Source organism: Ammodytes marinus (genome assembly GCF_949987685.1).
Source record: "Ammodytes marinus genome assembly, chromosome: 1".
NCBI lineage: Eukaryota > Metazoa > Chordata > Actinopteri > Uranoscopiformes > Ammodytidae > Ammodytes > Ammodytes marinus.
Genome location: NC_137230.1, coordinates 15,040,876 through 15,062,224, shown reverse-complemented (window position 1 = coordinate 15,062,224; position 21,349 = coordinate 15,040,876). Strand labels below are relative to the sequence as shown.

Genomic DNA, 21,349 nt, shown 5'->3' with positions numbered 1-21,349 from the left:
GATAATTACTACAACGTTTATAGGTCATAAAAGTTGAAAATGCATAATAGGTGCTCTTTAAGTCCAGAACAATGGGACACCTGCCTAATATGGAAAAAAAAGCTGTCTACTTTTGTGTTACTGGGGTTTGCTTTAAAATTCCAAAACACAAACAACAGGAATTTGTTAATTTCAACATGCTGCTTTTGTTCCCTTTGAACCCCCGTGTGCATTCTTGGAGTGGGATTAATAGACTGTGTGCAATTCCTGTGCCTGTTAGCAAAAAAAATTTTATTAGCCAAAGTTCTTGGCACTGTGTCAGGAAATCTTTGACTGTGTAACCCCAGGGACCACTGGTAGTGTGATAACACGGGAGCGTATATAAATGTCCCGCAAAGGTCCAATAGTCTACATGCCTGAGGAGACTGTCACACTCACCTTCAGCAGAGAAAAGGTAGGACTATCCACTGAGTGAAGTTTTACATTGAAAATATTTAGAGATGAGTGTGATAAACTTTACAGTAAGTTCATGGAGGGGTTTATCGATTGTCATTACATAGATTAAACAGTAGATGGTGGGTTTAAAGGTGGATTTCTTTACACTGCATATCCTTAAATATAAAAAAAATATCTAACATTTAAATAAATAAAGGAATTCATGATTTTCTTCTAGAATTAAATCCTCCCAGTGTGAGGTTTTAATATTTACTCTAGCCAGACAAATCGTTGATTAATTGATCTTTTGGTAAAAAAATAATATTTACAGACCAGTTTGATAATAAATAAGTTGTCCCACTAATTTATTAGGGCAAATTAGGTCCTCAAATGAGAGGAATTGTCGTATTTTTTTGTTGTATACTATTTTAAACTGAATTTCTTTGTGTTTTAGAATACAGGTTAAACAAAAAATTCAGGCCTAGGAGAATCTGGTCCAGAGGGGAATATCCTGTGCACTCAAATACAATCTAATGATGTGATAGCATTTTATTCAGCCATTTGCAGTATCAAGTATTACATTTTTCTGACTCTACCAACAGATGAATCTTCCAGTTCTGCCCTCCATCTTGCTGGTCATTTCTGCTGTCAATGCTTTCCAGTATTCAGAGCTGATTCAGTACATTGACAGCCACCAAGAAGAATATGTGGAGGTACAAATCTACTGTAGTCGTTTTTATTAGGATAACAAAATCTAAATATAATATTAAAAAAATATATAAATCCTAGTAGCAACTAAATATGCTGTAAATCTTCCCAAGTACATAGAGTTAAGAAAGTAAACTGATTGCATGGATGTCAAATAACGATATATATATTAGCCAATAACTAAATAATTGTGCAATGGATTTATCTGAGTTAAACACTCTAAATCCATGGTAAAGTTAATCTGAATTCTTGGTTCTTTAATCAGCACCGACACAGCGAGATAGTACATTTGGAGTTATTTGCTATTGTGTTTTACAGAGATGAACAGAAAATGTCATAAATATGGTTGCTTCAACACAAAACAGGTACTATACGGTCATTAGTCATTCCACACCTTCTCACCTTGTCTCAAGATATAGCAGGAGTGCCAAAGAATTTTTTCAATGTCAGGTGACAATTCCAATCATTAGTCATGATGTTGTGTATCGTGAGTTAAAAGCCAAACTATTTGGTTATCTTGCTCATAAGGCCAGAAATTAGTTCATAAGTAACGGAAGTGAATTGCAAAGATGTTTTGCAAGGACAATTCACATACTATATATGCTTCATGCTATCGTCAGTATCACTGTTCAGGAATTAATTTTTTCAAATGTACCCAAGAGGCGGCAGCATAACAACACACTTTTTATGAAGAGCAAATACTGTTTCTGATACATACTTTTTTTTATTACCTTAGATTCCTTGATTTAAAATTAATCAAGAACACATTCTGGTCATTCCGTACTGACTAAATATAAATGTGTGTGTGTGTGTGTGTGTGTGTGTGTGTGTGTGTGTGTGTGTGTGTGTGTGTGTGTGTGTGTGTGTGTGTGTGTGTGTGTGTGTTTTAGGCACTACGGGACTGGGTTGCAATAGAAAGCGACTCCAGCAATGTCTTGAAGAGACCAGAGTTACACCGCATGATGGAGTTGACGGCTCAGAAGCTAAGGCTGATGGGAGGGACTGTAGAGCTGGTGGATGTTGGAGAACAAGAAGTCAGTAACAGAGCTAACTGAACCCTCCCTACCTTTCATACATTCTACTATACAAGATATTAGAACTTTGTATATAATCATCACCCTAATTGACAGTAAATACTCTATATTTCAAACAGAGATGTTGGTTCTCATCAGGAAGGGTCAAGAGAGTCTGGCTGCAGACCTCTACTGTCAGGCTTTCCATTGCAGACCGCCACTGTCAGGCTCACCTCCACTGTCAGGCAGGAAGTAAAGCGATACATTATGTGAAGCGGAAATGATCAAATAAAATCAAGTATAGGCACTTCCGGATAAGCGTTTGTAATTTTTTAATTTGATAGTTCTGATTACTTGATATTTTTCAAGCGGCAACCTCCGGGACTTCCGTTTGAAACCCCGGTAGAGTTAAAAAAAAGTTTAAAAAGCGTTAAAATGTTAATTTTTACAACAGAATAAAACCTAAACAGCGTGGCTGCTCTCAGCCAGGCCCCCAGGACTGTGCCTTCTCCGAGCAGCCAGCATGGATATGTGGCCAACCCATTGGTATTGCATGGTTGGGGGAGGAGCTTATTTTCATGCGGTCCGTAGGCAGACTTCCCTGTCCACACAGTACAAGCGGCGAACAAGATTGTGTCTCTGCAAAAAATGTCTGGATATCAATCATAGGCTCATACTTATCTTTAGACCATATACTATTAAAATGGAAGTTTTCTCATTTCAAAACGCCACCTCAAGCTTTTTATTAGCCCAACGGCTTTTAACGGCTTTCAGTTTGTTTTCGCCAGGCTAGATGCTACAGAACGAGAACGATTCTACATCAGCTACGCTTGCCGCCCTCTTTCTTGATAGGTCCATAATACAGCTACGTCCATGCTACGTCATGCTTCCGGGCTGCATGGAATTTCCGGATTATGCTTCCTTGTTGCTTCTCTGCGCCAATGAGCAGCTTTCATAGGAATGAATGGGCGCCGTGTTTCAATCCGGTGTCCATTTCTTTATATGTCCATGCTCTCAGCTCGGCTCAGAGGCTAGTTAGCATGTTAACTCAACAGACTGCTTGTGGTGTTACCATGTTACCATAGGCTACGTGATGTTATGGCTTGCCGTGGGATTATCTGTATTAACAAACCGTTTAAGAAAAACCACGGCCAAATGGCTATGGTCCAGTTATTATTACCAGGCTTAGCTTTAGTCTGCTTTGCAAGCAAGGAGCTAATCAGGGCTAACCATTTTTTCTTTCTCTGTCCGTGCCCTTCCCGTCCCATTAACTGTATTTGTTGGTTGGAGCCTGAATAAAACCCAGCTGTTGTCAAATACCAATCAGAGTTTTTGAATCACCTAATGCTAATCACTGACCGATCCAAACAGTGTAGGCTACATTCAACCAACTTGCGCATGCGCAGTTTAGGCAAACTTCAAACAACTTGCTCATGACCAGCCTGAGAGTGGAAGTGAGCCTCCCAGTGGAGGTCTGCAACGGATGAGCCTGCGGTGGAGGTGTGCAGCCAGACCCCTCTCGGAAAGATTGCAGCTGCTTACTTCAAAAAGCTTACAGAGACTAAATCTACCTCCTCATTACTGACTAAGACATCAAAGCTGCTTCCCAAACTTTTACGGGCGCTAAACGAGAGAAAATTATAACGTCCAATTCACAAAGCATGCGCAAAGGGGGAAACTTCACTCAAATTGCGCTGCGGACAGCATCCTGGGTGAACCTGTCCATTTGCATATGTAAATTAGGGAATATTCAAAAATTCTGTGCAAAATTGTTGCCCCCTTTCCTTGCAAACAAGCCTTGTTACAAATACCACCTAATTCACCAAGACCAGCGCTACTTGCCACAGGCACCGTTAACACACCATTTTCAACAGTGTTATCCTTGACTGACAGATGAAGGAAATATGTCCAAAGATCCTTAATATGTTCATCACATCTTTACGTGAACTCAGGTGCCGGGAGCATGTTGCGCAATAATATGGAATCACTACTAGGTCAAATTTAGGTCACAATGCCTACATGCGAAAGTGAGAGGGAGAGGAGTGCACTGCAAAAACATTTATTTTGAGACTACAATTTCAATAAATAACAAATAAAAATCATAATTAAATATTTTACTCAGTTCATTGTGTCAGTCCTAATCTAGTCCTATTAAGGTAAAAACGTGGCTTGTAAAAATGTAGTGTTAAATAAAAATAGAGTTGATAATCAAATAAAACATAGATAAATGGGAAATCATCACACTATTGTTTAATCTTTTTGTATACATCATTTAACAGTTACAGACAAGTGCCTAAATTAAGTTTAAATTTTATTTCAGTTTCAATAATATAGGTGTAATGCTTCTTTAAAAAAGCAGTAGAGAAGCAGTGTCTTTGGTGATAAGTTATTTAAATCTCTCGGACACTTGTTCATAATAAGATATTTAAAGTTTTGGTTATATTTGAGTGTATGTTTTATTTTAATCAGCGGTACTATCTTTAATTTAAGGGGGTAGAAATGAATTATGCGCTTAATATGTACACTGTGCACAATTATTAGGCAAGTTGTATTTTTGAGGATTCATTTTATTATTGAACAACTACAGTGCTCTCGGTCAATCCAAAATGTTAATGAACCTAAACCTGAATGTTTAAGAAAGTAAAAGTGAGGTTTTGTCTTTCTTACGAGAATATATATGTGCACAATTATTAGGCAACTATTAGTGTGCAGAATTATTATGTAACTAAATAAAAAAACGAAAATTTTACCATCTCACTTGTTTATTTTCATCTGTTAAAGTGAGAATAATAAAACAACTCAATTTACAAATAAAAATTTCCGACACGTAAAAAAAAAATCAGTGACCAATATAGCCACCCTTCTTTTCAATAACTGTCACAAGCCTTCCATTCATGGAGTCTGTCAGTTTCTTGATCTGTTGACGATCAACATTTTGTGCAGCAGCAACCGCAGCCTCCCAGACACTGTTCCGAGAGGTGTACTGATTTCCTTCACTGTAAATATCCCGTTTAAGCAGGGCCCACAGGTTCTCAATAGGGTTTAAGTCAGGTGAGGAAGGGGGCCACGTCATTATTTTTCATCCTTAAGGCCTTTACTGGCTAGCCATGCAGTTGAGTACTTCGATGCATGTGATGGAGCATTGTCCTGCATAAAAATCATGGTCTTCTTGAAAGATGCAGACTTTTTCCTGTACCACTGCTTGAAGAAGGTATCTTCTAGAAACTGGCAGTAGGTTTGGGAGTTGATTTTGAGGCCATCTTCAACCCAAAAAGGTCCAACTAGCTCATCTTTAATGATACCAGCCCATACCAGTACCCCACCTCCACCTTGCTGACATCTGAGTCGAAGTGGAGCTCTGTGTCCGTTACTGATCCAGCCACGGGCCCATCCATCTGGTCCATCAAGAGTCACTCTCATCTCATCAGTCCATAAACCCTTTGAAAAATCTGTCTTCAGATATTTCTTGGCCCAGTTTTGACGTTTCAACTTGTGTGTTTTGTTCAGTGGTGGTCGGGTTTCAGCCTTCCTTACCTTGGCCATGTCTCTAAGCACTGAACACCTTGTACTTCTGAGCACTCCAGGTAGGTTGCAGTTCTGGAATATGGCAGAACTGGAGGATAATGGGTTCCTGGTAGCTTCACGTTCGATTATTCTCAAATCTTTGGCAGTTAATTTGCGTCTTTTTTTCTCAATACATTTCTTGCGACCTTGTTGGCTATTTGCAACAAAACATTTGATGGTTCTGGGGTCACGCCCCAATATCTTAGCAATTTCAAGAGTGCTGCATCCCTCTGAAAGACTTTTTACAATGTTTGACTTTTCAGAGTCCGTTAAATCTCTTTTTTTTAGCCCATTTTGCCTGAGGAAGAGAAGCTGCCTAATAATTATGCACACCTTGATATAGAGTGTTGATCTCCTTAGGCCACACCCTCACTCATTACAAAAATACACATCACCTGGTATGCTTAAATCCAATAAGCACTTAGGTTTATACAGCTTGAAGTTGGGAAATATGCATAAAAATTATGATATGGCCAAAATCCTCACTTGCCTAATAATTGTGCACACAGTGTATATATATATATTTTTTTAAGATATTTTTTTGGCATTTTTATGCTTTTATTGATAGTGTAGAGACAGAGTTGAAATGGGGCAGAGAGGGGAGTGGCATGCAGAGAACGACCGCGGGCTGGAATCGAACCCGCTGCTGGCCGAGGCCCATGGGGGGACGCCCTACCAACTGAGCTAAGGGCACCACCTTGCGCTTAATATCTTGATATCAATTGCAGTATCGTATTGTATCGTACTCAAAATGTCATATCGTTACATCCCTATTGAAGACCATTCATCACCATCAAATCCTGGCTGATCGTCCTCAAGTCTGGAAACACTTGGAAGAGATCCGCTTACTCAGTTAAACGCAAAAGGAGAGAACATTGCACTCGGCTGCCGAACTTTGAGCAAGTGTTTGCACCGGCATATATCATGGTTGTTGTGTCCTTGGGCAAGACACTTCACCCACCTTGCCCTGTGTGAATGTGTATGATTGCTGTATGTTTGAGGTGGTGGTCGGAGGGGCCGTTGGCGCTGAATGGCAGCCACGCTTCCGTCAGTCTGCCCCAGGGCAGCTGTGGCTACTCTCGTAGTTTACCACCACCGGTATGACTGTGTGTGAACGAATTGAACCAGGAAATGTAAAGCGTCTTTGAGTGCCTAGGCAATAAAGCGCTATATAAAACCTATCAATTATAATTATTATATAACTAGTGCAAATTATTTTGTGAATAAGGTGCTAAAACAGGATTGAGGAAATCATGGAGCTAGTAGTGCACGCAATCCATTCTTTGTGAATGTAGCTCATAGTGTCAGTCTAGAGGTCAACAATCAAAGCCTCACACCAGTTATTAGGGCAAACATAACATGAGCTTTAACTGCATTAAAGTGTCCTGTGAATAGTAAAATGACCCTTAACATCCAACTATACTGATGGAAAAATAGAAACACTTTTACGTACCACTGCCTTCCTGTAAAGTTGTTGCTGTTTTAGTGTTATACACTGTGGAAAAATATATATATATATATAATATAAAAAATATATATTTTCTCTGATAATTGAGAAATAAGCAATTATGGATTGAGATTGTCTTTCTGTAACTAATTCAGTACTGCTAAGTCTATTGTTGCAACATGTTGAAAATAAGCACTTGCTGCACTTTATGGTTCCATAGCAGAGCAACCTGAAAATCCAAACTATCAAGAAAGAAACTTCATTAACTATATGTAACACTGTACATGTCGATGTGTGCTCTCATTTAATGTTTTACAGCTTCCCGATGGGCAGACGTTAGCATTGCCTAAAGTGGTGACATCTCAGTTTGGCAACGACCCAAGCAAACACACAGTGTGTGTCTACGGTCATGTGGACGTCCAGCCAGCGAAGCTAGAGGATGGCTGGACAACGGATCCCTACAACCTGACTGACATTAATGGTAACAGCCTTAAAGCACTTCAGTTATCATTTCAATATTTATGTTTCAATCATGTTTAGATTAGAAGAACAAACGAGGGTTTAACTAATGTGGTTGTTATTTGGAGAAATGCTTAGTTAATGCTTATTTAGCATTAACTAAGCATTAACTAACAGTTAATTAATGTACTCTTGTTCTAAAGTGTATATGTTGAGTATAACAGTTGGAGATTAAGCAATGGTAACATTGCTTAATCTCCAACTGTTATACTCAACATTTAAAAAAAAACATATTATCTTATTATACTAATTTTAGATTATTGTGCATGTAGGAAACCTTTATGGGAGAGGAGCATCAGACAACAAGGCCCCGGTTTTAGCCTGGATCCATGCTGTGGAGGCTTACCAGACCCTCAATATGGTGAGAGTTAAAAATGTACAATACCAATGTTATATTGGATTGTTTTACATGCCACAGATGAATAAAATCAAATGTGTGAGAGAGAGGTAGCGGAAGAGGCACTGTTACTTCTACTAACGCGAACCAGGTTCCAGTTCCCAGTTCATCTTGGGAACCTATTAAGAACGCGTTGGCTCTTCAATGGGCCACATCAAGACGTCACTGTATAAGTCTGTGTACATTGCCGACAAGTTTTGCCTCTTTGCTCTGTGAACCAAACACAACTTATCCAGCGTATTTGCACTGGTTCTCTCGCTGTAGAAAAGCAAAGAACTGGTTCCCGGTTAGTCACCTGCTCCGAACCGGCCCTCAAACTGTGTATAAGAACTCAACTAGTTCAGTTTCCAATGTCCCCTCACTTGCGAACAAGACTCTGGTGTTTGAACTCCTTCACAAGCGGTAACTTCTCATTCCCTACTTACTGAGAATCATGTCATCAAATTTAGAGCTACTGATTTTTAAACCTGTCGCTTAGCATTCTGTAAACCAATCCATCAGGATCACATCATCTACGGAAAGCAGCAATGCAATCCTCAGTCCGTGATATCCTGTCCATGTATATAACAAACAGGGTTGGTGACAAAGCTCAGCCCTGGAAGAGGGCAACTCCCACTGAATCCCATACCTAACTAAATCACAGTACTGCAAAGAACACGGATACAACTCTCACTTTGATTGTACCAAGGGAGACCATATCATAAGCCTTCTACAGATCCACAAAGCACTTGAAGGTAAGAACGGAATCCACATGGTTCCTGTTCAATCTGAGATTTGACTATGCGCCGGACCTTCCTTTCCAGCACCTTGGAGTAGACTATACCAGAGAGGCTGAGTAGTGTGATACCCCTGCTACTGACAATCACCCTTTGGTCCCCCTTTTTGAACAGGGGAAACCCCTGTCAGAAGATGTGTCATCTAAGACAGCCCATCCCCCTAAAGCATTCGAAAGTTTTAGATGGATCTCATCAATCCCCAGGGTTTTTCCACTGTGGTGTTGTTGTTGAGTACCTCAGTGATTTCCACCAGGGAAATTGATGATGATCCCCGAGTAGCCTCCTGCTCTGCCTCTACAATAGAGGGTGGATTAGTTGAGTTTAGGTGTTCCTCAAAATGCTCCTTCTACCGCCCCATTAACTCCTCAGTTGCAATCACAAGTGTCCCATCATTCCCTGTTTCCACCTCTTGAGGTGTCGGATGGTATTCCAAATGTACTTTGTAGTAGACTGGAAGTCCTTCTCCATTGCTTCTTTGAACTCAACCCTCACCTTATGCTTTGCCTCTTCCACAGCAAAGGCTGCTGCCCTTATGGCCTGATGGTACCTTGCAATTGCATCCGGAGTTCCCGGGAAAACATATCTCGGAAGGACTCCTAATTCAATTGGACAGCTTCCATGAATACCATGGTCCACCATGCTGGTCAAGGGTTTCTGCTTAACACCAGATTGTGATTGGCCCCTCTCTTTACCAGAGTGTCCTATAGATCAAATGATAGGATCCCAAATCGATCATCAACCTTTGGCCTAGGGTGCTCTTGTACCAAGTACATTTATGAGCATCCTTGTGTTCCACCATGGTGTTCGTTACAGAAAATCCATGACTAGCAAAGATGTCCAATTACAAATTATCGCTTGTTTAGGTCAGGGAGGCCGTTCATGCCAGTCATGCCTCTCAAGGTGCCGCTACGCTGCCAACTTGTTTGTTGAAGTATCTAAGCAAAACTATGGAGTCCCCTACCGTGTTCCCGTGCAGAACTCCATTCAGGGTCTCCAAGAAGGCCGAATACTCTGAGCTGCTGTTCGGTGCATAAGCAGACAACAGTCCCCCCATAACCCGTAGGTATAGGGAGGCAACACTCTGGAATAAACTCCAACGTGGCGGCACAAAGCAGAAGTATAGGGTCCAACCCATCTCCAAAAGAAGGGTTTCTGAATCAAGACTTTGCATAGACTTCCCTCACAAGTTCTGGCTCTTTCCCAAACAGAGAGATGACGTTCCACATCCACCTGGGTCCATTCTGTCTAGCCCCTGGCATTCACTGTAAGCGCATCTGTCCCCTGTGGTTCTCCCCGTGGGTGGTGGCTCCAGAGGGTGCCTCAGCCAGAAGCTGGATGTATTAATGGGAAGGAATTGTGTGGGAGTGACAAGATGTGTCTCACATGAAGCTAATGACTCTTGTTAGTCCGCCAAGCATGTTATAACCCCATTACAATTTCATAAAAAGGCATGCTTGTCATCAATGACTAGATTATTTTCCTACTGCTCATTGTCCACTTGCTGTAACTGCCACTTTCTACCAAACATACCTAACAGTAGTAGCACCATCTTGCATTCTGTTCACCAGGAACTGCCAGTGAATGTGAAGTTTGTCATTGAGGGCATGGAGGAGACGGGCTCTAATGGCCTGGACGCTATGATCCTGGCCCAGAGAGACACCTTCTTCTCTGATGTGGATTACATCGTTATCTCAGACTGTGGCTGGCTGAGCAGACGGCCGGCCCTCACCTACGGCACCAGAGGAAACTGCTACTTCTTTGCCGAGGTTGTGTAACGATTCTACCAGAAACACAGATCCAAACTATTATGTATTGTTTCAAATGTTGTACCTTATCCTTGCTCATACACACACTCTGCACCTGGTTGTCACAGGCTGTAACATTTTCCCTAATGTGTGTTTGAAGGTCCAAGGACCTAAACAGGACTTACATTCTGGTGTTTATGGAGGCACTGTGATCGAACCAATGACTGACCTCATTGGCATTCTTGGTGAGCATATTTTAGCATTTTTAGTGGTATACTCCATTTTTCATTCACACGGTCATTCCTTACCCTTTAGCCACCAAGGAAGTTTGGTAGCAGGTTGGGAGAACAACAGCAATAATAGTCTATTCTTAATTCTTGATCTAGACACAATGATCAGCCCCAGTGGTAAGGTCCTGATACCTGGAATCAGAGAGGCTGTGGCTTCACTTTCTGATGAAGAATGGAGAATGTACCAGGACATCCATTTTGATATAGACAACTACAAGAACAAGATTGGTGTTAATCAGCTCATGTACAGCAACAAGGTATGAGTATATTCCTGAAAATGGTCCAAATAATCTTCTTGAGGCACATACACTGCCTGGCCAAAAAAAAAGTAAAAAATGTTTTTGGACCATCTTTAGCTTTGATTACGGCACATACTGTATACGTAATACATTTTGATGAGCTTTATTTGGCACAAGGTTGCTTAGAACCTAGACCTGACCAACGGAAGCAACCCCAGATCATACTGTACACTGCCACACAGGCTTTAACAGTAGGCACTACAGTGCTGGCCAAACTGATTAGAACACTTGGCATTCCAGTTGTTTTTGTTGAATTGGCCATTATAATACCCATAAAACAACTTAAATATCAACAAAGTCATCACTATGCTCTATGAAACATAGAATAGAGCCATGATAAAGAGATTTAGGTCATTTCCCTTACCAAAAACGAGTTAGGCCTATTTCACACAAGCACTGTAAAGTATACTTTGGGCCACCATGATGCCTCCAATTCACACAAAAACCAAAAGGGGAGAAGTAAAAAAAAAAAAAAAACAACTTTCAGACTAACAAATAAAGCATCTCTAAATGAGTCAGTACTGAAGAAATAGTACATGAGAACTGTGAGGAGATCAACACCACAATGACTAATGGTGCAACAGTGTCTTTAAGAACTGCGTCGGTAACTGGAAGAAGAAGGACTTGTAGAATAGCAGCAAAGAAACCCTTATTGAAATAGTAAAATAGAGTGAAATGCCTTAAATTTGAAAAAGAACACAAGAAATTGACAAAGGAAGATTGGTCTAAAGTGTTGTACTGTAGACTGATAAGTTGAAGTTCGAAAATTTTGGCAAAAGGCGAAGAATGTTTGCTCGATGTAGGGAGGGGCAGAGATATAAAAATTTGTGTCTCTTGCCAACAGTTAAACATGGAGGCGTAGTATTATGGTGTGGAGTGCCATGTCAGCCACAGTAACCGGAGACTTAGTGAAAGTAGATGGCAGCATAGAGTATACCACAACATGCTTGTGAGGCACGGAGTACCATCTGGGAGTCATCATATTGGGCCTAGATTTATTTTTCAATGGAACAATGACCCTAAACATTCTTTAACTATATCTAGCTAAACATTCTTTAACTTTATCTAGTTAAAGAATGTTTAATCTATCTGGGACATAAGGAATCTGCTGGAACATTGAACATAATGGACTGGCCCCCTCAAAGTCCCGACCTGCTGTGATTGCTGCAAAAGGTGGACATACCAAATATTAAAGTTAAAAGTGGATAAAAACAGTAGGACTGACTTAATTTGATATTTGTTGTGCTCAGAACAACCATCTGCATATCTCATGAACATTTTGAAATGAAATCATGTTTTGGAGACAAAAGAAAGGTCAATATGTTCAGATCTGTCAGATGTTCTAGTCATTTTGGCCACCACTGTAGGCATGATGGGAGCATCACTTCATCCACCTCTCTTAACCTGATCTACCCATCACTCTGGAACAGTCAATCTGGTCTCATCAGACCACACAACCTTTATCCATTTCTCCAGAGCAACATGTAAGCATTTTATCCTGATAAGCCCCACTGATAAGTGGTTTTCTTAAGGCTACATATCTGCATAGTCCATATTCAGTTGAATGCTGCGTTCCTTTATACTCGGAACTCGGAAATTTCCAACTTGGTAGTTCCGAGTTCTGACCTGTCTGTGTTCCAGTGCATCTGCTCAGGAAAGTATGGACGCCTACAACCTTTCTCATCCAAATAACTAAACGTTAGGCTCTAGCAAGTTACCGTTGCCAGCTACCAGTAGATCCATAGACTATAACATGTAGTGAAGTCGGAAATTTCCGAGTTCCCTGTATAACTGGAACGAACCGTCAGAAGCCGGCTCATGACATACGTCACGACCAAACGTTATGCGATTGGTTGGCTGATCCAGAGTGACACTGGGCAGATAGTTTGAAAACTTCAACAGACACCCGCCTCCAAGTGAGTAGACGTTTGCCAATAGGGCAGTTCCAGACCTTCTGTACAAATGAAATGAAGTGCGATGGTCTGGTTGGACCAGGCTAATGGTTCCCCCTGTCTATCCAGGTTTTTGTAATGCATTGGACCAGGGGTGGCCACTAGGTCGATCGCGATCGACCGGTCGATCGCGAGGGTAGTGTGGGTCAATCGCGTGGCATTCTTTAAAAAAAAGAAAAAATATTTAATTTATTTTTTTTATTTATTTTTTTTTTACTATGAAAGAGCGAACGAGCCGTGCGAGCATGCGCCGACGTTCGGTGGAGGGAGAGAGGACACCACTTTCTAATTTGACATACAGTACATATCAGTTTGTTAGCCAGTGAGCTAACCACAGCTAATCCAAGTCAAGGAAGTGGAGAGGCTTCTACACTGTGACAAATTCTACTATGTAAAATACAGCCAGAGAGAGGAAGACTGTTCAGACAAACACACCACCACATATTCTAGTGGGGCAGAAGTGATCATTGAGAAGGATTTTTTTTGTATGACTATAAGTCTGCCTTTAAGATAAACCTATATGCATTTGTGTATATTTCTTGCTCTTTTAAATTAGAATTGCTTGGGGGGCGCCCCCCACTGTTTGGTTATGGCAGTTTTGGTTATACACAGTTTGGTTATGGCAGGGGGGGCGCGGATGAATATGTGAGTTTGTGTTTTTATATTAAGATCACGGCATAGCTGGACAAGAGTTCTTCTGCTTCGTTCCTCTCACTGCATTTAAATGCATTCATTATATTACAGAGAAATAGGTCTTGTTAAAGAAAAAGAGCACCAAGCCCAACCCAGAGGACCCTGCATACATTTTTTTTATTTTTAATTAATATTTTTATGGAAAATCCATGTGTCTTTCTTCAATTGCTTCTAATTCATCAGACCCAGTGTCTCCAAATTATTTGTTCACACAAAATTCCTCATATTTAGCTTCTTAATTTTCCTCTCAAAGTGCACCAGATTCATGCATTTCACTTTAAAAAAGTGAAAAAAAATCTCACGGGGGGGCATACCCCCGGACCCCCCTAGGAGGGTCTGGTTCTCTGCTGGCTACTATTTTCCTCCAGCAGGAAGTATTTTATTTATTGGAGACTTTGGTTGTATGCAGCAGTTTTTTCTTTTCTATACTGGAAAATACCTTTAGGCTGCAATTCTGCAGACATGTTTCCTCTTAACTGAGAACCGTACCGTACAGAACAGAACCGTTACTTAAAAACCGAGGTACGTACCGAACCGTGACTTTTGACCCCTAATAGTAGGTGGTAGCTCACTTTGACTTGGTCATTTTAAAAGTAGCTCACAAGCTGAAAAACAGTGGCCACCCCTGCATTGGACAGTTCTTAACATGATTTTAGTAGTTTCATCTTCTCCTGAGTAGTTTTCTTTATTTTATGCAGGCCAATAATTTCACCCCTCTGAAACAGTTACATCTGTACATCAGTTAGGATTAAATAACTTGTTGTTGCTCACTGAAACATATTTATCACTGTTTTTGACGGATGGAGGGCTCTTGCGTATTTGCTTGGTAAAATCCAGGTGGCAACTTTGTGCAATGACAATAAAGGGATTCTGATTGTCACTGTATGTATCCTGTAGGTTGACCTGTTGGCCCACATGTGGCGATACCCTACTGTCTCCATCCATGGCATTGAGGGGGCATTCTCTGACCCTGGCACAAAGACTGTCATTCCTGCTAAGGTTACTGCTAAGTTTTCCATCAGACAAGTTCCCAACATGGACCCTGCTATGGTCAAGAAACAGGTAAAACAGGATGTAAATGCTCTGATTTGAAAAAACAACACAATATATTTTTTATGCTCATTAATTCTTACCATAAACCGCTTCTGCTTTTATTTTGTTGGTTAACTTTAGGTAACAGACTACCTTCACTCTGTATTTGCCAAGAGGAAGAGTCCCAATAAGCTGAAAGTCACCATGGTGATTGGAGCCAAGCCTTGGCTGGCTGACACTCAGCATCCTCTCTATGAGGCTGGGAAGGCTGCCATCAAGAAAGGTACAGAAAACACAACCAACCCTGCATCAAAATCCTTTATAGTGACAGGAAAGCTGAAGCAAACTGCAAACAAATATACAAATATATAAGTAGTAGTAATATGTCATATTTTGTAGCTTCTTGTGATTTTATCTTTGTATATTGTATCATATAGCCTCTTATTTAGTGTAATGCCATAAGCCCAAAAATAAAACACAGTAGTGCATAGTTCCTGCTGTTGTTGATGGTTTCAAAATTAGAGTTTGATGATTTTTTGCTATCAGGGTACAGAGGTTTAGAAACAACCTGCCACCAAATTATTATGGAGGTGTTTTTACGATGTTACTTTTTATTATCTTTTGGCCTCTCCTCTGTGATTCCATCTTACTCTTGTCTCTACTGTTGATTCTGTTTTAAGCGCATTGTCATTGTGCTTTAAAATTGCTTGATGTACTTTTTGCAAGCACCCATCAACCCCCCAACCACCCGCATGCACGCACGCAAACACACAGACACACATGCACACACACACACACACACACACACACACAGAATTGCTTCAGGAAATCTTTCTCAAGTCACATAGATTTATACAGTATACTGTATAATCCCTCCACATTTGCAGCTGATTTATTCTGTGGTAAGAGAGTTTTTGTCTATTAAACTTGCGTGTATTCACACCTGCCGTCTTTAGTTCGGTTGAAACAAACTCAGGTGCACTTCCGCCTTCAGTGCGCATCTTTCAGGCAGGTGTGAATACAGCAATCTCACTCGGGGGTCGGACCAAACCCCGAATGTGTTCAGCGATCAGATGAAGGAGAGGGGAGCGTCTCCTTCACAGTGCCAACAGGTTCACGCTGCGCTTTGCACAAAGTGCGTGTTTTTATTTTGCTTCCCATGATAACGGTTAGACCTTCAATACTATCCTGGTGTCAGTTTGGAGCTGAGCTGCGCCGAACTGACAGCCAGCTAATCAGCTGTGTGTCAGTTTGAGCCTATTCATCTTGTGAGCCGCGCGTCCAGCAGCAACAATACAGTAAAAATTATGTTTCACATCGTAGGCTACAAGCCACATAACGTGGCATTGACATAGGCCTATATATTATAAACATATAAAACAACAATCATTTTATGTTTTTATTATTTTTTTATAGATGTAGGCCTATGTATTTATTATTTTTAACCCATATTATACCAAACTTTAGATCAGGCAGTAGTCCCCCCCCCCCTTCCTCTCTCTACAACGTAAATGACTAGCAGTCTAGCCTACAGATTTTAATGACTTACAGTGGTTATTTGCTGATGGCACAAAATAAACACGATCGCAGTATATAGGGGAGAACGGTGTTATATGTCACACAGGTTGGTTGTCACAATCGTTATATCTCTGAACCAGAAGGCGCTGTCTGTTAAATTTTGGTATGTAAATATCCACAATTGGGATCAGAGGTCACCTACATAGTCTTCCTTGGAGTTAGACTGCTGAATTTGAGGTGAGAGGACTGTTTGTGTTTTTCATGTCAAATTGAAAATATTTAGCTCCTCACTATTTTTCTTCTAGGCTTTTACACAATGGGTTTATAACAAAACACTTGTTACCCTAAAAAAGTGTGAAGGGTAAACTATAGTTTAGATTGTGGTTAGCAAGCTAATTAGTTGTCAGATGGTTGTTGGCCTTGATACTAGCAAGAAATTCCAGTTGGGGTTGGTTGTCACATTTTTTGGGGGGTTGGTTGTCACATGTTCTCTAAAGGGTGCAGCCAGGAAAGGAACCCACACGCAAAATAAAATGTCAAGCTGTATCCTCATTGACACCCCAGAGAAGGAGATAATAGAGCAGGAAAAGGCAGCTAGCATTCAAAAGAGAAAAAGCAACAAAATCAAAACGACCCAGTGCATCCCAAACTAGACCAGTTGCAAAGGCTACTGCACCCCAGTGCACTCCACACCAGCTGGGGAAGAATAAACATAAGAGAAAGAGACAGGAGGGGGAATCTTCATCAGATGAAGAGGATAATTTGTGTTTGGTTTGTATGGAAACGTTCTCCAGCAGCCGTTCAGGGTAGGTATGGGAGAAGTGTTGTATGTGCAACCAGTGGGCACACAAGCTCTGCTTAGTTAGAGTGAGCAGACCCTACATTTGCCATCACTGTAACTCAGATAGTAAATGTGTGTAGCCTAGTTGAGTAGGATATTATTGTTAGACCTATTTGTTTTGTTCTTTATGTTGTTACATACAGTAGGTTGGTCGTAATATGGATTTCCTTTTTGTTTATTCCTTGCTCATTTTGTGTTAAGATGCATAAAGTTATGTAGGTCTATTTTTCAACTAGACAATTAAATTCAACTTTCATATTTAGTTCTGCTTTCTTGCCTTCTTTTTAAGATTTTTCCCATTAAGATAACATTGTGACAAACAACCCCATAGTGTGTGACAACCGACCCCTTGATGGGGTTGGTTGTCACAATGTGTTAGAGTGTCTTTGATGGTAAATTTCTTCTTTATTACAATAAGTTAGAAAAAGTGTGGGGTTCAAATTTCAAGCCAACACCTTAAGCTTCAATGTAATGTAGGAATGACTATTGAAAGATGTTTAGGTGATGAGCAATTCTCACTAAAGTAAAAGGTGTGCCTACTTACCCCGGTCTCCCTTATCTCCATGATTGTTAACAATTTCGCAGTTTTCACTGCTTCTCCCCACCCCAGAATGTCTATCCAATGAAACGTGTAGTTTTGCTTCGTCATGCTGGTTCACTTGCAAAAGGGTCAATATGAAAGTGGACAACACCAAAAAAAACATTTTTTAATTCTATTTGGTCTGAACCAAAGCAAGTGAACTAGCGGACTTTCCCAATGTGAATACACCCTTAAAGCTCCCATATTATACACTTTTCGGTACTATTATACACCATATTATATGGTCTTAGTGGTCCCTGTTACGGCCGGCCATCCCAGGCTCATTCAGCCGGCCAGTAAACATTAAAGTAACCCAGACAGAACCAAGAATCCAAGTAATAAGGTGATTTATTAGAAAACAAACCCACAACACAACTCGAGCAGGAGGCTGCAAAAGAAAAAGGGTAAACGGGAGGAAGACCTGGGGAGGCACAGTTGGACCACAGTATTGCCCAGGCCTTCCTCCAAATAAACTATTCCCCTGCCCCTTCTAACAACTACGATAAAATAAACAGAACACAACCTAGCAGCCCCCCCATTAACTAAACAACCAAAACTAAGGAAACCACAATCAAGCAGCAGCAGGTCAGCAGCACACCGTCCAGTCAGGCAGGCAGAGAGAGTGAGCCAGCCGCCCAGGCCACGCCTTTAAGCTCTGCATGATTGGGAGCACCTGCCCCCAATCAGGCCCCAGAACACCTGAGAGAGAGAATGTGAAGGAGGCAAGAGGAGGGAGGAGAAAACAAGGCGGGAGCCGTAACAGTCCCTAATACGTTTTTCTTTAATTGTTTGCTGAAAAAAACTTTCAGATAATTTATTGTACTATGCTGATGTTCAGCTAATCTCACAATGGCCTATTTTTTAAAAAGAGCTGCAGCTCCCCTCGTAAATATACAATCTTTGAGCTCTCCCCGCCCCCTGTCCGGAAGCGAAGCCAGATACGCCTCGCCCTCTGTCTGTCGGGGCAGTGGACCAATAAGAAATGGGGGTGTGGGCTGCACAGTGGAAGCTTCTGGCTTTCCAGTTTGTGAGGTCAGAAACGAGGATAATTCTGACTGGAGTATATTGGGGGGGAGGGGTGGGGGTTTCAGAAAGGGGGAGAGTGAGAAAAGGAGAGATTGTTATTTTCTTAAATATTTTGGCAGTCTCTAGGCACACCGTGGACCCATGGATATGTTAGAACACATTTAAAAAGTGCATTTAGCATAATATGTGACCTTTAAGATGACCTCCCTTCTCCAGTTTTTGATATGGAACCTGATCTGATCCGTGAGGGTGCGACCATCCCTATTGCCAGAACCTTCCAGGATGTGACAGAGAAAAGCATCATCATGATGCCCATTGGAGGCTTTGACGACGGGCTGCACTCACAGAATGAAAAAATCAGCAGGTTTGACACCACTTGTTTTACCGAATGCTTATACCCATGTTCCAGAATTTTGCCCACTGTGTCAAAACTTAATACACAGGCCGAATAAGACACTGCTTTTCCAATTTTAGTTGTGCTTTGTACTTAAGATAGAAGTGTTTTCCCAATGATTGCAGGAGGTTTCTTTTTTGAACAATGTGTCTTATGTAAAAAAACAGTGTGTAGTGTCTTGCAAGAAGTGTGAGAATGTCAAACACAGTGCAAAGCATATATTGTGTTTGTAGGGTTGGTGTTTGTGTTTAGGGCTTGGTCACCGAAGTTAGAGGTTGCTTTGGGCATAGCATTTTTAGCTTTTTGCCTCAAAAACAGTTCCTGTACCTATGAATTTTGATGAAGAAATGGGCAAAGGGATCAAACACTGTTTGTAAAGTTTATCTTTTGACTGGCTCCCCTTGACTACAAGTGTTTGAGCTAAGCTAACCTGGAAGAGTGACCTATGCCCATTCCTTCACCAAAAATGCAGGCACAGTAAAAGGAAAGGTTTCTGTCATTTATTTCTTGAGCCAGAGTGACGAAAAAAGCTAATGATTAAAATTGTTCAAGTATTCCTTTAAAGCTGTTAGCGAGTTAAGGGAAAACAAGATACAGGAGAGAAGCTGAGATTTAATCAGAAGGAAAAGAACAGGACTCAACCCGACCTCAAGGGCTTAAGCAGTCTTATCCTCTCCTATTTATATACATCCTTAAATAATCCTTTGCCCTCATATTCACCAAATGAAGGAGATACGACTGCAAGATAATGGGGGTTCCAGGAAAAAAATAATTAAATCAAAGGTAGTAGACATGCAAGAATTCTGACAATGCCAAATGAGAAACTGACTATATTTGTGTACAGCTGTTCAGTAATTATTCAAACAATAGGCAGAGCAGTTCTGACACATTCAAGGCTCATGATGATGATAAAATTCAACACCACGGTCACAATAGAATAGCAGAAATGCTTCGTACATATTGGTCAAGTCCAAAAATGTTTCCTTCCTAGCTGATGGCAGCAGCAAAGTGGAACAGGAACTTTATTTTGTTGTGCTTTGCGGGCTTATAATAATGTCCAATAAAATATGAAGTAAGTGTAAATGTGGCTCTCCATACGTACTCTGTTACCGTTAGTGTCTCCACAAAAGTAGCAGTCCAACATTTGTTTTAAATGTGTTGTGTTTATTCACCCAACAGCCTTTTAACCATATTCTTCCTTTAACTCTCTCTCCCAGGTACAACTTTATTGAGGGAACCAAGTTGTTTGTTGCCTTCCTGAATGAAGTATCGCAGATTAGGAGGACCAGTGTGTGATGTTAAATGGCATCATTACATTACCTCCTAAACCAGCTACACTACTCTCGCCAGGACGCAGTGCTGCTTTAACTGTGCTTTTAAGTCCCCTTTGTCCAGTTATTTTGCATCTTGCCAAGCTGTTATTTATCTGCAACTCAAGCATCTCCTCTTGTGCCTCCCTCTCTTATGTTGTCTCTGTCATTCTGGCCATTTAGTGTATTAAGGTATTTTTAAACACCATAATTTATAAATGAAGACTATCTATCTATCTATCTATCTATCTATCTATCTATCTATCTATCTATCTATCTATCTATCTATCTATCTATCTATCTATCTATCATTTCATTGTGACTACTGCTTATGATTGGTTGAAATGTCTGTGGTCATCTCATGTTGCTGTTCTCACTCATTTAGCATATGATGTCAAACAGTACTGTAAGTGTGTGCATGTCATGTAGTAAAAGCTGTGCAATGCAACCATTGTGTACTTTTTTAAGAAAACATATCAGTGATTCTTGAGAAGTGGGACAAAACAGGGTGCAATTTTGAAAAAATACAAACCCTATGTGTAGGCAAATTAAGTTACAGTATTACTAAGTACTAGGGATGGGAATCGAGACCCGGTTCCACTTCAGAACCAGTGCAAAGTCAACCAATTCCTTGGAATCGTTAACATGCCTGCTTAACGATTCCATTTATCGGTTCCGCTCGTTGCAAATGCATCATGACTTGACACTCACGCTGTGTTGGTTTGGTTCAGAACGCAGCAAACATGGCGTTGAGACAGAATCTCTCTTTTTACATTTTAATGGATTGTCTTGACGGTGGTGACAAAAAGTGTCCCACCACTTAGAAACCTA

The 21,349-nt window shown here is 40.8% G+C and overlaps 1 protein-coding gene across 1 annotated transcript; it reads left to right on the top strand.

The window, feature by feature from the left end:
- Positions 1-1,016: 1,016 nt before the first annotated feature.
- On the top strand, positions 1,017-20,504 carry LOC307254282 (cytosolic non-specific dipeptidase-like; the record flags this gene model as incomplete). Its single annotated transcript, XM_080032588.1, has 11 exons — positions 1,017-1,127; positions 2,013-2,156; positions 7,465-7,627; positions 7,938-8,026; positions 10,407-10,604; positions 10,744-10,828; positions 10,970-11,130; positions 14,715-14,879; positions 14,991-15,132; positions 19,031-19,178; positions 20,426-20,504. 11 exons carry the CDS (start codon positions 1,017-1,019, stop codon positions 20,502-20,504), a joined length of 1,485 nt encoding a protein of 494 aa, XP_079888714.1.
- Between the last annotated feature and the right edge of the window lie 845 nt (positions 20,505-21,349).